Raw genomic sequence first — 14,797 nt, 5'->3', positions numbered from 1 at the left:
GGCCAATTAGCCTGATAAACTCATGGAGGGCGAACTGTACTTTCATGACTCGACGCAAGTAGAGTAGCTCATAGACCTTCAACACTTTCGACCTTGATGTTCGGCTCAATTAGACAAGTCCGTATTTCCTCTCCATTTCTCATGTCATTGTTTCTCGCTCTGACCTCCGCAACCTCCATTGTCCCCTCAATGCCAGATGCAACATGCCTTTTCGCAACTCTTTGTAATGACAAGTGAGAATCAACATCAACAAACCAGGTATCGTCCGCGTAATTGGCAATCTCGTTCCAAGGCTGCTGATTGTACAAGAGCCAATTGCCCTCCACCAAAACAATCTTGATATCTGGAGTTATCTCAATGGCACCAGGAACAGGGTCTTTGATCTCATGATCGAAGCTCGGCACGTATAATGTGGTGAATGGTCTCTCTCGAGAGGCGTGTAGTTGTTTGATCATCTCAACAACTGCTTTGCCGTCAAATGTCCAATGTGCGCCCCTTCGTGCATGGGCTTCAACGTGGTTCAGAAGAGTATCGAGATGAGCGCGCGAGTAATGATATCCATCCATCGGAAGAACTTTTGCGATCGGAGTTCGATGAAGGGCATTGATCCTGCGTACGACTTGGGAAGCGATAGTTGACTTCCCAGATCCTGGAGGACCAGCCAGGATAATGATGGCTCTGGAATCTGAAGACTGTTGCTGTGATTTCTCCAGAAGACTCAACGCGCGCTGCTCGAGTTGTGCATAGATGACATCCATCGCGACCATGGACAAGACAGAGTCCCAGAAACGTCACGGTAGAGAAGCTAAACTGTTGTGAGTGCTCGACAGAACAAGAGTCCATTTTGTAGCTGCTTCTGGGTCTCCACCGTTGTATGCACAGTCTTTGCAACCTCTCGGGTGACAGTACTCCGATGAAGCCTCGGACGTGGGGTACTCACCCCAGGTTATAAAGGTGAATCCGAGGTAACCTCGCAAAGTCAGATCAGCTACACTCATTGCTTCATACCCTTATCCATTCTTTGAAACAAAGTACGATGACACCCGGTGCTACAGAGCTTCCCAGTAGGGACGCGCTCACTGCTAGAGCAGTCCCATCCATGGTCCTCAGCGATGGCTCATCATTATCTTTGACTGCACCACCAAGCAACACAATCGCCAATGATCCCGCCGTTGGAGCTAAAGAGCGATTTTCAGTGCGCGGCAACTTCATCGTCACTGGAGGCACGGGTACTCTTGGCCTCGCTTCGTGTAACGCCCTGTTGGAACATGGGCTCAATGGCCTTGCGATCCTTGATGTCAATCCTGCACAAGCCAAGCAGGAAGTCACGTTTCTTCAAGCTCGTTTTCCTCATGCGAAAATCACGACGATGAAGGTCGATGTTACAGACGAAAGGGCAGTACAAGACGGTGTCAATGAGACAGTAGCGACTCTCGGCTCAGTTGACGGTCTCGTCTGCTTTGTGGGTGTTGTCGGTTGTGCCGAGACGCTGGAAATACCAGTGTCTCAATGGCGGAAGATCATCGATATCAACACGACAGGGTCATTCATCTGTGCGCAATCTGTAGCCCGTCAGATGGTCAAACAAGGCACAGGAGGGTCCATCACCTTCACTTCATCTATCTCGGCACACCGCGTCAACTATCCCCAGCCTCAGGCGGCTTATAACGTCAGCAAAGCAGCCTTGTTGACGCTCAAGAACTGCCTGGCTGCGGAGTGGGCTCGTTATGGCATTCGCACAAACACTATCAGTCCTGGATATATGGACACCATCTTGAATGAGGGCGACGGAATATCTGGGCATCGCAAGATATGGGCAGAACGTAACCCGAGTGGCCGTATGGGTGCTCCTTGTGAGTTGACAGGTGCGGTGGTATTGCTGGCAAGCTCAGCGGGAGCTTACATGAACGGGACGGATATTGTCGTAGATGGAGGGGCGATCGTGTTCTAAGTAGAAGATCAATAAACTTGCATAAGAGACTTGGAGCTCCCGATATTGGATGTAACTGCTGCCAGCACTCAGCTTGAGCCACATATCCGGGCCCGCAAAGTGTTAGTGAATGACTTATCACTCCTAAGGCGCAGGCCTCGACGACTGTCGGTGACTACTGTCCTCATGTCTTTTGATCACGGCTGTTATCCGGGGACAGCTGATGCAAAGACAACTTGGCCATGAATCAAAGTCTAGATTACCTGAGTCACAATCGATAGGCACAAGAGTCGAGGGCTGATTGTGCGGACCTTCCAGACTGGCGCTGCGGTGAATACAGATCAAGCCAGGACCAAGCATCACGGCAATCTTTCTCACCGAGTCAGTGACACTTCGTGAAGCATTTTATTTGATCCTGGCGCGTTTTCCAGGGTCAACAGTGAGCGAGAGAATGTCCTTATCTGAACTATATATCTCTCTGGTCACTACCGAGCTTTTGCTACAAACCACAATAGATATCGAATCACTAAGCATACATCATTAAGCCCAAATACTTGCGACCATCCGAATATATCGGAGCAGACGACCAAACATGAAAAAGCAGGCACAGGACCAAGTGAGATGCGCAGGTGGTAAGCATTGCATCGGCTGCGCGACCATGGTAGGACCCTGGTTCAGTTTGAGATGCCAAGCCTGCTGGGGGAAGCAAGCCGAGACCCCTCGCAACATTTCCTTCGAAACCCCCGAGCCTCCAGCCAAACCAGAGCCTTCGGGACGCTGTCTACACTGTACTGAAATAACCTACGGGCCAGCACTTTTATGCCGGCTCTGCGAGATCCACAACTGGGACACAACGTTCATCAACATTCTCACCCAGGAGCAAAGAATGGTGGTTGTTCGGGAAGGCTTCTGCACATTTTGCTATGTGAGGGAAACGCCAGGCGATAGAGCACGGTGCGAATGGTGTAATGCAAGTGAAGAGAAAAGGCTGCAGCTGGGGAAATGCATGTCATGCCCGGACCCTTTCTCTAAAAAGGGCACAATAAAGAAGTATCAATGCGAGGATTGTATTGTTGGGCAAAGGTATTGGACCGGCAGGTGCGAATTTTGCTTCGACCCTCGGAAGCTGGGCAAAAACCGCTGTGAGGTGTGTGAGATGACGGACAACAAGAAATTCTTTGACATATACAAGGCACTTGAACCCAAGGTTCCGAACCCTGACAACGAAGCCTGCCCTGAAACACAAGAGAATGTTTGAAAGTCTGTTCATTCACGGCGCAGTACCATCACACCATCCCAACCGCAAACTTTCATTACTTTTAGCCACTAGAAAAATAATCAATGAAAACCAACTCCCAGAGAGAAGAGGCTGTAACCAAAATTGTGAATAAATCTATGCAAAAGATAAGTATTTGACACCAAGCAGCTGTGGTCTTGATTAGCCACAAGAGCATTGATACCTTATTCTTGATTCGGGAAACTGGGCAACTTGGTGTAAGGAAACATACTGTCGGGTCTCTTAACGAAAGGAGCATCGCATGACATACATAAAGCGTATCACATTTCATAGCCTCCCTGGTCTTTATAAGAAATGGATTAGCTGTGCAAAAAGCTATCTATTTCGTCCGTCCCATTTAGATGTTTAAACTTCTAATCTGACAACAGTACTAGGTAATCCCTTTATAGCACAACTGACCTGTTTTCGACCTCTATCATTGACCCATCTCAGGGACGCTCGGCTGATTTGAACCGGTTCGAGATCGGGGATTGAATCGTGGTGACACAGGACTGTATTGTGGTGACGCAGGACTGTATCCTGATAGATCGCTGCGTGGTGATAGAGGACTGCCGAATCTCTCTAGCTGATCATAGCTACTCGACCCATTACAACCACCAAGGCTGCAAATTTGCAGGTGTGGAGGGGGAGTATGTGGCACCTTATGAGTGTTCACTTCCAGAACCCAATACCCAGGAACCTGATCATCTCCTTGGGGGAGGTTGTACGGTGCTTTGGGGTAGCTGTCAACGTACGGCAACTGCACGGCAGTCATGTTTCCGTGAATGTCTCGCCATACCTGTTGGTAGGAATTATTGTGCGAGTACATACTGACTCCTCCCTGTTCCTCCACTTCCACTGTAGTGGCACCGCAGTGTATTGATTCGAACAAATAGTCCGGAATCGCAAAAGCACATTCATTCAGGTGAGTCATACGCCGGGCGAATGAGTCCAAGTGGTCGAAGATGATATCTGAGTAGGCATCTAAACCACTCCGTCCAAGCCAAGCTTCATCTTCGTCTAAGAATACATAAAGATGACGAAGTGAAACGAGCCATTCCGAAGACAGCAAGCACAGGATAGATTCAAGGTGATCTTGGTTCAGGTTATCGTAAGACTGATCGGGAGTGAACTTTGTCTCTAACGGCCAGGTAATCTCAAGAGAGGTGATCGTCTTTAGTCGCTGGGGCAAGATCAACTGAGGAAGATGAGTGATCATGTGCGAGCTGTTGAGGATCAATGTGTTGGTGGAGTATAGCACGTTGATAGCCTCGAAGTAGCTGAGTGATCATTAGCGAAAATTGCTTGGCGAGGAGATGGGGTAGATTCTACGTACTTCTGGCGACAAGATAGCAGCCAACCCATTATCCCAATATGGCATGCAGAAGGCCCCTCTTGCATTCTCCAAATCTTGCAGAGACGATGGTTACCGCCATCACGACAACAGTCATCCCAAGGTCCTTCGAGTCCCTTGCGAGTCATAGGTCCTATTTCTTTTGTTGATATGGGAAGGAAACGATGACACCTTGAACCCCACCAATGCCATGTCGTTGGCTGGCTCTTGTCGACAATGCGAAACTCTTCTTTGGCATCGTCTCCTGGTCCGACGACTATCTTGCAATGGAATTTTGATTCTTGTTCTCGAGGAACATCGGGATAGCCATACTCCATATACATATGAAGACGTGTATCTCCAAAGGCAAGTCGAAGAATATCTCGTCGGATGTTGGGAGGCACCTTGAACCAAGAGGAAGACTCTTGATATAAAGGTCGCGGCGCCTGCTTGGAAGCAGAGTCAGAGTTGGGAAAGGGATCAGGCGTCAGTGCACGAGGTCGAGGATCGGGGAGCAGAGGGAGCTCCTTGACGCGACTCTCCCAAATCGCATTCCAGTTCCTCTCAATTTCCTCCGCATCAGGTTCTCGTGGGCTGAGGCTCATATCGTGATCGAGTTTATAAAGCTGGATGAGGAAGAATGGTGAAGAAGCAAAGTGGCGGGAGACCAGGCAACCATTGAAAATGGTAAATATGTTGTTGGTTGTTGGTAGTTGCTTATGCAGCTGCAGTTGGTTTGTTTCAAAGTGATTAATTAGGCCCCCAGCGCGAATGAGAGTGGGGCGAGCGCGCTTAGACGCAGATCCTGAAAATCACATCACCAAAGACAAGAAACCTTGCAATATCGCACTGCGGATCACCTATGGAGTGTATTGAGTCTAATTACATGATATTTACCCAAGCAAGACGTCAAAACGAGCCCCTACGCGGTCAATATAGATGATTCCACCAAACTAATCAGGCAACTTTTGGTGGTCTTTGCCCTTGCTTGCCACCAGGCCTCTTCTTACTATTATCCTTCTTATAATCCTTACCAGGTACTCTTGCTACACTATGTGACCAACCCCAATCCTCATAGTACCTATCGCTTTGTCAGAATGTATGCTCGTAGCATTTCTTTACTAAAGTGATAGATCTTACATAGCTAGGGCAAACAAAGCCAGGGAGTCGGCATTGTGCATGGCTTTCTCGGTGCCACAATGGTCTTGGACTGGTTTCCTTCCACAGAATGCTAGTTGCCAGACACGTTCCATACCATCTATATAAAGAATCCCGAAAAGTCAGTCATTTGAGGGACATGTGAAGAAACTAGAGCCACGACTTACATGCGAGGACAGGCTCCAGGCTGTTCTTTTTGACCTCATCAGCAGAGGGCACAGATTTGTACGCGAACTCCTTTTCTCTCCCTTTATATATCAGTAGTCCATTTGCATCAATAGCGGTCTGATCGTTAATCCCTGGTCAATGTTAGCTCGCCATCTTGACAAGACATGAAGCGGCATCTTACTGGCGACAGGCTTTGCGCCTTTCGAAACCGTACCGCCAAACCAGTGAATCATTTCATGTACCATAACCACCGAAAGATGATCTTTATACGCGTTGAGTGATAAACCTTCCGAGATGCCCGATGCTTTCCATGCTTTCGGTGTCTTGGAAGCTTTTGCTTTGGGTGTAAACTGATTATCGCAAAAGATAATGATGTCTTTGTCCCACGCAACGCCGGCAAATATACCTGGGTAACAATAGATCGGCGTCTCCCTTGCTGTGCGTTTCCATACAAACCTACGATCGTAATACCATGCACCATCGTAACTGTCGTAAGCATACTCCCTGAAATCATCATTCATGTTCATGAGATTCTGTCCTTGACCCGGGATTGTATCTGATGCACCATACCATTTCCATGAGTCTTCGCTAGGGCTATCCCCGCACATGAGCTTGGGCTTATGGTTAGGAAGCTTTTGAAAGTGGACGACGTATCCCTTGACTGGATCGTTTTCACTGGCGGGTATGGTTCTCTTGATCTTAGCAAAGATATCTGGATACCTGTTAGCTGGAATTAAACTATATCGTTTGGTGGTCTTACCAATGGCAGATTGAAGATGGCCAGGATCTTTCGCAGGTTCAAACCCAAGAAAAGCTTGGCATGATTTCCAGATTGACGTGAATCTGTAATATCGCTTTGGGTCTTGCTGCTTGGATGGACGGTCGCTACTCTTGATATACTCGAGAGCCGCGAGAGTTGCAATGACAATCTCCAGTGCAATCTCCATGGAGTCCTCCATGTATTGCACTTCGCTAGCGCAAGTCCTGTCAACCTCCCATATCTTGAGTAGACTATCTCTTTCAGGAGTTGAATCATCTGCTGTGTTGGTAGCAGTCTCCGTTGCTTCTGCCACAAGAAATGGGAGGGACAACAGTCCAAAACAGAGACACAAGAGCCTGAACATAGTCATGTTTAAAATAATATTCTGGGCAACTGAGGCAGTTGGGAAAGAATCGACACTATCAAGAGAGAGTAAAGAAATTGAGGAAGAAGAACGTGAGGTAAGGTGTTTGCAATATGACAATAGTACAAATAAAGAAAGTTCACTAATCTATAGAACGATAAAATGGAACCATTGAGGCCGTTGCACAAACATTCATATTTTGAGGGCAATACAAGGCAGATTTCAGGATTCTACAGCGCTAATCGCCTTGGTTGTTGGCAGTTGGTTGTAAGTTGACAACCCTGTAAACCTCGCATCATGACCTGATAATTTTTATGCAGGGGCCAAAGCAAAGCGCTAAAATCCCCGCTGGTTTAATTATAGTGCGTGAGTTCTTCGGTTTCAACTGTTCCGCACGGTCGACTGCCTGAAGCGCTGATATCCCAAGGACTTGCAAAGTTGTTGGAACCAACAACCCACTAATACAACCAGTTGACCCCCAGTATTGGCCAGTTGGATTGAGTCACATTGCGCGTTACGCTCCTCGTAATCTCGGCGCGAACCTCATGGCTTTTTTCGAATAGATTGGACCAGCCTCAACATGTTGGTCAGACTGCTGTTGGCTCGTCGTGGCCATGTTAACATGTTGTATCTGGTATCTCGCGATCCCCAAGTCTACAATTTTCAAACAGTCCAGCTCTTCTCGTTCATTTTATAATCACAGTTCAGCGTCTCTTTCCGTTTCCTGAATTTATCCAATCCGTTCATTCATTTACTCATTCATTCTTTCAGAATCGCCTCGACACAATGGTCTCAGTTTGCCAATTTGGCGCCATGTTCTTTGCACTTTTGACCGAGTTATCTCAAGCAAATCTTCTTGGCGACGCTCATTTGCTGAAGAGATATCCCCAAGCTGATGATTTACCACCAGCTGCCACTCATTTGACTGGCACTACTCTCCTAAACAATGGTAGTGCTATCAGAACTTCCATTCACATTCTCCCCCCGACTTCAACGCGCCAACTGGTTGATGGCAGTACACTTCACTCTCTCCACTCTTTCGAGAGTACTGGTGTCAATACCGGGACCGGTACGGATGGCAGCATTGATGATGGTACCTCTGAAGCTCTCAGTCTTCCCACTAGGAGCATTTCTGTCCCCATGTCAGAAGGCGAAGGCACTCCGGCAACTCCTATCGAGGTTGACTGGACGGGATTATTTCCTGGAACTCCTTCCACCAAGGAACCTTTTTGGAGAACGACACGCCAGTTGACTGGACAAGACCCGGCTGTCACTGAGCTTTCCACTGGCGTCACGTCTGATACTGACACATCCTTCGATGCTGGTAGTGGCAGGGCCATTGAGCCAACTACTGACACCTCACTTCAGAAAATTCCAATCACTTCTTCGGATACCTCTGTTGCGTTGCCTGAAGCTTCTGAAACTCCACGGGGCGGGGCTGAATCCCAGGAACTCGGTACTCTTATCGAGACGGACAATCCTCCCAGTGAAACCTCGCAGTCTTCCCAGGACCCAGCAATCTCACCGTTCACGACGTTTCCAGAAGAAACGACCGGTACACAGGAATCGACACCTACTACAGTTCAATCAGAGGATGAGCTGGGTAGCACAAGCCCTTCCCCAGAAGCCGTGACCACATCCGATGGAGCTTCTCAGACCCTTGAGAGTTCGCAGCCAGCAATGGGATCCGACACAACCGAATTGGAAGGTCCAACGAGTTTGCCAAACTCGCCAGATACAGCCCAAGTCTCGACTACTCTCCAGACTCCAAGACGAGTCACAGCATCTGATCATGAATCCATGGCGAGTGAAAAGACCTTACCGATCCCAAAGCAACCGAAAACAACAGATAGCCTGCCGTCTTCAGCTGTTACCTCAGAGAATGGCATTGTCACAGGCACGGATGGTACAGTAGCAACATATGTTCCTGAGCAGAACAAAGTCTATATTTCCTCTACTGGCACGACTACCACTACAGATCATAATGGTGTTGCTATTGTCATCTTTCCATTTGGATGGTTTTGGAAGTTGGACGGTGGCAAAGGAGGTGGTGACGTGGCCAAGCCTCCTGCCCCAACTGCTAACCCCGTTCCACAGAATGAACCTGGTGACAAGGGCAACAACGACGACGACGACGATGCCTCAACGAAGGATAACGATAAGTCTACAGCGGATTCAACTATACTATCAACTACAAAAGAGCCTGCCACAGCCACCACTACGGAGGCAACGACGACTTCAGAGGAATGCACGGCTGCAACACAACCGGACTGTACCAGAACCGTCTCATACATGACTTCAGAGGGTACCCAGATCATGTATGTACACAATGATATATCTCGGACACCAGGGAAGGGCACTGACACTACCTTTCAGGACCGAATTTGGCGACTGTCCAACAATCGTCAGCTGTGCCACGGAAACTCAGGCCACTGCAACTGTGACATTGGCACCGGAGTTTATCTGGGCTGGTGTTCCCGACACCAACCCTGTCGGAGTTATCCCCGAAGATGCCTACACTGCGGATGTTGATCTAGACATAGTCGCCGCTCTGGAAGCACGATGGGCCGAGATTTTTGGTGACGATGGTCGGAATGAGACTGAGACTGGAGGCCTTACGGGCTCTACGACCGTAGAAGAGTCAACCATTACCAGCCTAACCGATACAGAGGCAGCCTCTACCATCAACACCGAAGATTCTACGGCTACCTATTCAACCGATTTGACTTCGAATACAGAAGCAACTGCCACTTTCACAACAGGCTCTGATACATACTCTGTTACAACAGTCCCCAGCACGCTGATAACCAAGACCCGAGGTACTAGCGATACCTCCGGTATCCCAATGTCCACTGACGAAGAAGCAACTCGTACCTACTACCCATGTGTCATTCATGGCGGCCCTGCAGTTGAGACGCCATATTGTCAGTGCTCAACTACAGTCAGCGGCGAGGGATACTACGCAACGACCACCTTGGTTGACGATCAGTGCATCGCATACGCAGAATTTCCTTCACAGATCACATCGGCACCCGACACTGGCCCTATAAGTGATGAGCCCATCCAAGAGCCCATCACTACCACTACAGACGGGACGGTCTTGGTCTGGTCAGCGTACGTACTCGACTACATCAACATCCCAGGTATTACAAAAATTACCCAGTCGGTCGGTGTAGGTGAACCGTCAATAGTGTCCACGCCGTTGCCGAGTCAGACTGCCGTCGATAATGACGGTGGTGGACAATGCGGCACCGGTGATGGTCTGTCTAAGAAGGGACTTCGTGAAGCTTGCGACAGAGCGATCAACAAGTTCGAAGACGACACCATGTACAGCGACTACGCTTCTCGCTACAGCCGCTCTACCAAAGGTATCCTGGTAGCAGCGTCTGTCGGCCAAGCGGCATGCATTGCCAAGTTCCAGTGTGACGATTATGGGATCGGTATGAAAGGTTCAGACGTCAAAGAAGCGTGAGTTATTTCCTCCTTTCAGTGAAGTTGACACTAACCGAAGTTTTTCATAGCCGCGAGAGTGCCAAGGAGAACGACGGTGTTGATATCTGCGGCCATATACGCCTTTCCAACTCATGCACTATCATTATGGACTACTGTACCAACTGCAAGACTCGAGGCTAGACCCGCTTCCTTAAGATTTTAAACAGCGATCCTTCTGTGGTTCCTATGTACTCTATCTATGTTTAATACACAAACTTTGTTCGACTCGACTAATGTGCGCTTGATGCTGTGTATTCTTTAAGTTTTCGCCTCAAATCCTTCAGGTAAGTCTAGAGACGTCCCGCAGATATCGCCAATCGTTGATATGCGACAACTGGGGCCTGACGATAAGGCATGCAGGTTTAATCCACTTCTCAGTGATATCTTCTGTAATGATCTCGACATGGGTTAGTTCGGGAACTCAAAGTGCCGAGTTGCCGGGAACAACATCGTATGGTCATGCGATTATTTATGCGATTCGTCACCAAAGACCTCTGACTTTAGCATCCTGCTGGTCTGGGTTCTTCCCATAGATGCGTTATCTATAACAATGGAAAAGAGTCGATAGAACCGCAAAGAAGCGATATACTCGGCACAAATGGTTGTAAGCCATATTATCAGACTTTGTATTTTTATCTTCGTTCATTATCTTGACATATCCGGCGCCCTGTTCCTCAAAATAACTAATTACAATACTGGTAATACCAAACTCTACCTCCACTCATCGTTGATCGTACTACTACTTCCGCACTTGCTGCCCGTTGCAGCACTGTTGTTGGGGTCACTCTCCCAAGTGACTGTTCCATCACTCGTCTTCTTGATGTACTTGTACTCAAAGCTAGTATCAGATGGAATCTTCACCTTCACTGTCCACAAACCCTTAGTGCTTGTGGATGCTTCAAGTGCAATGCCATCAGCAGGAGCCCAGTTGGAAAGTTCCGTGATTCCGCCAACAATGTAAACCTTCTGATCAGATGAGACATCGACGTTCTTCACATTGAAGGTGATGGTGGTGTCACACGCAGGAGCTGCTTCGCAAACAGCTGGGACCTTGTTGGCGCTGCTCTCGCCCCAAGCTGGAGGAACGACGCCAGTGCGACGTTCGGCGGCACCGACAAAGGAAGCGTAGGACCAGGTGAGATGAACAGCTGACTTGGGAGTTCCAGTAGACTTATCAAACTGCTCAGCGAGGGAGCCATCCTTGGGAGTGTATGTCTGAACAACCGCAACGAAGCCATCGGCATATGAAGTGACAGCCTTGGTGATAGCCTTATATGTCTTGCTGTTCTTGCGATAAGTACCCTTGGAAATCTTTGGGACAAGATCGCCGAAGAATGGGAGCGACACACTGTCAACGGTGATGGATCCGATCTTGTTCCACTGGTAGACAGCAGCATACAGCTGCTCGGCAGCGGCAAGAGTAGCCAAGTACCAAGGGTTGCCGTCGTAGTACACGTCCTCACTGTATCGACCGACAGCAGCAGCTTTGCCTTTACCTCTGTTCTTGTTGACACCATAGATAGATCGGAAAGAGTCCACTACTGCCTTATGGTTCGCAAGAGCCCTTGATGAACATGGCTGGAAGGTTGACTCGGTGCACTTCGAGGAAGGATCAAAAGTATGAATTGACGAGAGAATGGAGTTAGCATCAAGACCCTTACGGCCATCGTTAACGTTGATGTTCGAGTCGATGTAACTGCCAGTCCAGAAGCTTTGCATGAAGCACAGAACACGAGGGGCGTTGGCTGCACAGTTGGAACAGGACTTGCCAAGCTTCTTAGCAAGAGCGGCTCCCTCGACGAGAGCACGATGCGAAGCAGAGAGGGTGAAGAAGGAAGATCCGTTGACCTCCTCCCAAAGATCATATCCAGTCCTGTTCCAGAACTTGACGGTGTATGCAAGGTCCTTCTCAATCACGGGCCACACCTTGTTGATGGCCTTGGAGCGATCGCCATGAGAAACAAGCCAGTTGGCGTAAAGTGTCAAAGCAGTAGCTCTCAAAGGAGGGCCATCGCGCTGGGGACGACCCCAAGATCCTGTGAAGGCTGTGAGGTTGACGTGGAATTTAGGCTCGCCAAGACCGCCAGACTCAGGGCCACCAGATGGGTTGGTGACGCCCTGGAGTTTGGCTTGGGCAGAGACGTATTCGTCGATCTTGCGCTGAAGAGACTTGTCTCCGTGGATGAAGCGCTCAACCAGAACTTTGTACGTCAACGCGGAGTCTCGGGTCCATGTGTACCAGTCTGGAATTCCTGTCAGTCAACGGTTTTCCGACGCTTTCTCCGAGGTTCACTCACAGTCTGGGTCTGTTCGCGATGGACTTGCTACAACGGCACCGGGTGCTGCGCCCTGAGCTCGCTTGCCATCCGCGCCAATGTTTGCAAGGACGCCCTTGATCGAGATGTCGGCTTCTTTGGAGATGAAGCGATCGAGGCTGGAACCACCAGGTGATGCAGTGACCTGGCCTTGGAGGGCCGACAAGGCCGTAAGGCCATACAAGATCTGAGTAAACATTCTCTGTGAATGCTGGAACAAAAAATGGCAGCGGTGAGGAACGAAGGACGGAGAGGACTGTTGATGCAGATCACTGGCAGGATGATCTGACTTATATATCCAACTCAGAAGACGCGGAATCGTTCCTCATCACGAAACCGTCACGTCTTGCATATTTCTAACTGCACTATCGAATTAATTACGCCGAGAATCTCCAACCTCTCTAACCAATAGCAACCTCAACCCCAGAAACCCCGATTTAGCCTCACGACGTTTCTGGGGTAAGTTCGCTGATCATCCCGTCATCCCCGCACTCGAGATGCTCCCCTGGGCTTAGCTCATCAGGTCACATCGGTCCTTTTCACGCACCAGATGATAGTGATGATATCGTGAATGCGGCACGGTAAATATGCAGTTCATAAGTATCGGGCCTTTTGACTTGGTTTATGAAGTGAAGTGAATTGAGGGTTTTTCCCAACGGCCGTTGAGTCTGACGATATCACATGGTTCTCGGCTATGACTTGGATGAGCCGAAAGCTTAATGACTGGATGGCTAGACTGTTTTGGGTAACAACCGCGGCAGCCTGAATGTTCGGATGAGATGAGCGCCTATAGCCGCGATGTTTGTGTGTCACTTTTGGCTCATTATTGCTTCAAACTGGCAGTAGCTAGATGTTTGATTGCATGAGATGGTTCTCATGAGATCACAAATCTAGAACAGGCAGCTCACTCTGGACCAACGAAAACGACAATAGAGACAAACTTTCCATGGCAAGCGGAAATAAACAGCTATAACCATTTCTCGTTATATTAATTCCTAAATATAGAAAACTGTTTATTGTCTTCCTTGCCGCATTGTAACCAAACCTTAATCATAATATCTATGCCTTTTCCTGTTAGTTGATATAGGGTATGCTGATGTTGGAACAAAGAGCAAGAGTCAGCTCTTCTAGCCAAAGAAATAGCCGACAAATATGAACTAAACTTATCCTGTTTTAATCTACCATTACATTGAGCTTTTAATGAACTATCTCTTTATTTGATTTGTCGTTGAAAATGGTATTATGCATTTGCTTCACCAAAAGCATGTTTTTCCAAATTTGCGTTTCCCAGCCTATCACCATTTCAACAAAACCTCGTACTAGGACATGACGTTTATTAGGTAATATCAATACTTTTCTGCCATTAATCACTGACGAATCGAGATTATATGATTACATCAGTCCTCTCTCATTTCACAGTGCCTGCAGACGTATGAGCGCCATGTTCCAGATGATCAGATATCCATTACGTAAGGCGCAGTGGCAGAGTGGTCTAATGCGATAGACTAGAAATCTATTCTCCTCGGAGGCGTCTGTTCGAATCAGGCCTGCGTCGTTTGGATATCTTTTTTTGTGATATCTTGTTCTATATTGAATGCTATCTTTTTATTATTTTGTCTTCCATTCTAATGAATTGGCTAGGTGAATCTTGCTCCCCCGGTTAAATTTGTCGTTACTGGAACGGGGATAAATATATACACGAGTCTTGGTTGGAAAACGATGTATACATTACAACTACTGGGTCTCTCAGCTGATAAGCCAGTTACGCTGAAATAATGGCACTCTCCTCTTGCTTATCGTATGTCTACGAATGTGAACAGAAACAATTGCGACAAGAGGCGGCTTTCTTGTTTGACGCAAATTGGTGCCCCTTCATGCAGGTAGTCGGACATGGCTATGTTGAACCTCCAGAACAGCATCAATCAGTTTTGGAGGCGAATTCAAAGCCTCTTTCATCTGCACGGCAATAAACGATTTTTCAACATTGTCTCTCTCTCTCTT

The 14,797-nt window shown here is 48.2% G+C and overlaps 6 protein-coding genes and 1 non-coding gene across 7 annotated transcripts; 3 read left to right on the top strand and 4 right to left on the bottom strand.

Moving 5' to 3' along the window:
• Positions 1 to 68: 68 nt before the first annotated feature.
• Positions 69 to 758, bottom strand: BKA55DRAFT_736168 (P-loop containing nucleoside triphosphate hydrolase protein; the record flags this gene model as incomplete). The annotated part of the gene is made up of 1 exon (XM_046201324.1): positions 69 to 758. One exon carries the CDS (start codon positions 756 to 758, stop codon positions 69 to 71), a length of 690 nt encoding a protein of 229 aa, XP_046052114.1.
• A 162-nt stretch (positions 759 to 920) lies between these two features.
• BKA55DRAFT_639386 (uncharacterized protein) lies at positions 921 to 1,951 on the top strand (the record flags this gene model as incomplete). The annotated part of the gene is made up of 1 exon (XM_046197107.1): positions 921 to 1,951. The coding sequence occupies exon 1, from the start codon at positions 1,037 to 1,039 to the stop codon at positions 1,949 to 1,951; it is 915 nt and encodes a 304-aa protein (XP_046052113.1). The 5' UTR covers positions 921 to 1,036.
• Positions 1,952 to 2,522: 571 nt separating this feature from the next.
• On the top strand, positions 2,523 to 3,222 carry BKA55DRAFT_724460 (uncharacterized protein; the record flags this gene model as incomplete). The annotated part of the gene is made up of 1 exon (XM_046201079.1): positions 2,523 to 3,222. One exon carries the CDS (start codon positions 2,523 to 2,525, stop codon positions 3,186 to 3,188), a length of 666 nt encoding a protein of 221 aa, XP_046052112.1. The 3' UTR covers positions 3,189 to 3,222.
• Positions 3,223 to 3,442: 220 nt separating this feature from the next.
• BKA55DRAFT_610480 (uncharacterized protein) lies at positions 3,443 to 5,248 on the bottom strand. The gene is made up of 2 exons (XM_046196649.1): positions 4,543 to 5,248; positions 3,443 to 4,486 (listed from the first exon to the last, which is right to left on the bottom strand). Exons 1-2 carry the CDS (start codon positions 5,142 to 5,144, stop codon positions 3,643 to 3,645), a joined length of 1,446 nt encoding a protein of 481 aa, XP_046052111.1. The 5' UTR covers positions 5,145 to 5,248; the 3' UTR covers positions 3,443 to 3,642.
• A 248-nt stretch (positions 5,249 to 5,496) lies between these two features.
• On the bottom strand, positions 5,497 to 6,995 carry BKA55DRAFT_687700 (uncharacterized protein; the record flags this gene model as incomplete). The annotated part of the gene is made up of 6 exons (XM_046199105.1): positions 5,497 to 5,620; positions 5,680 to 5,797; positions 5,865 to 5,996; positions 6,047 to 6,271; positions 6,326 to 6,577; positions 6,626 to 6,995. 6 exons carry the CDS (start codon positions 6,993 to 6,995, stop codon positions 5,497 to 5,499), a joined length of 1,221 nt encoding a protein of 406 aa, XP_046052110.1.
• Positions 6,996 to 11,192: 4,197 nt separating this feature from the next.
• On the bottom strand, positions 11,193 to 12,995 carry BKA55DRAFT_505821 (putative glucoamylase GMY2; the record flags this gene model as incomplete). The annotated part of the gene is made up of 2 exons (XM_046187223.1): positions 11,193 to 12,724; positions 12,779 to 12,995. The coding sequence occupies 2 exons, from the start codon at positions 12,993 to 12,995 to the stop codon at positions 11,193 to 11,195; spliced, it is 1,749 nt and encodes a 582-aa protein (XP_046052109.1).
• Positions 12,996 to 14,269: 1,274 nt separating this feature from the next.
• BKA55DRAFT_t120 lies at positions 14,270 to 14,351 on the top strand. The gene has a single exon. It is a non-coding gene; the product is annotated as a tRNA-Ser (tRNA).
• The last annotated feature ends 446 nt before the right edge of the window (positions 14,352 to 14,797 follow it).

The sequence above is a fragment of the Fusarium redolens genome (genome assembly GCF_020744475.1).
Source record: "Fusarium redolens strain MPI-CAGE-AT-0023 chromosome Unknown BKA55scaffold_5, whole genome shotgun sequence".
Classification (NCBI taxonomy): Eukaryota; Fungi; Ascomycota; class Sordariomycetes; order Hypocreales; family Nectriaceae; genus Fusarium; species Fusarium redolens.
This window is presented reverse-complemented; position numbering and strand designations above follow the sequence as displayed.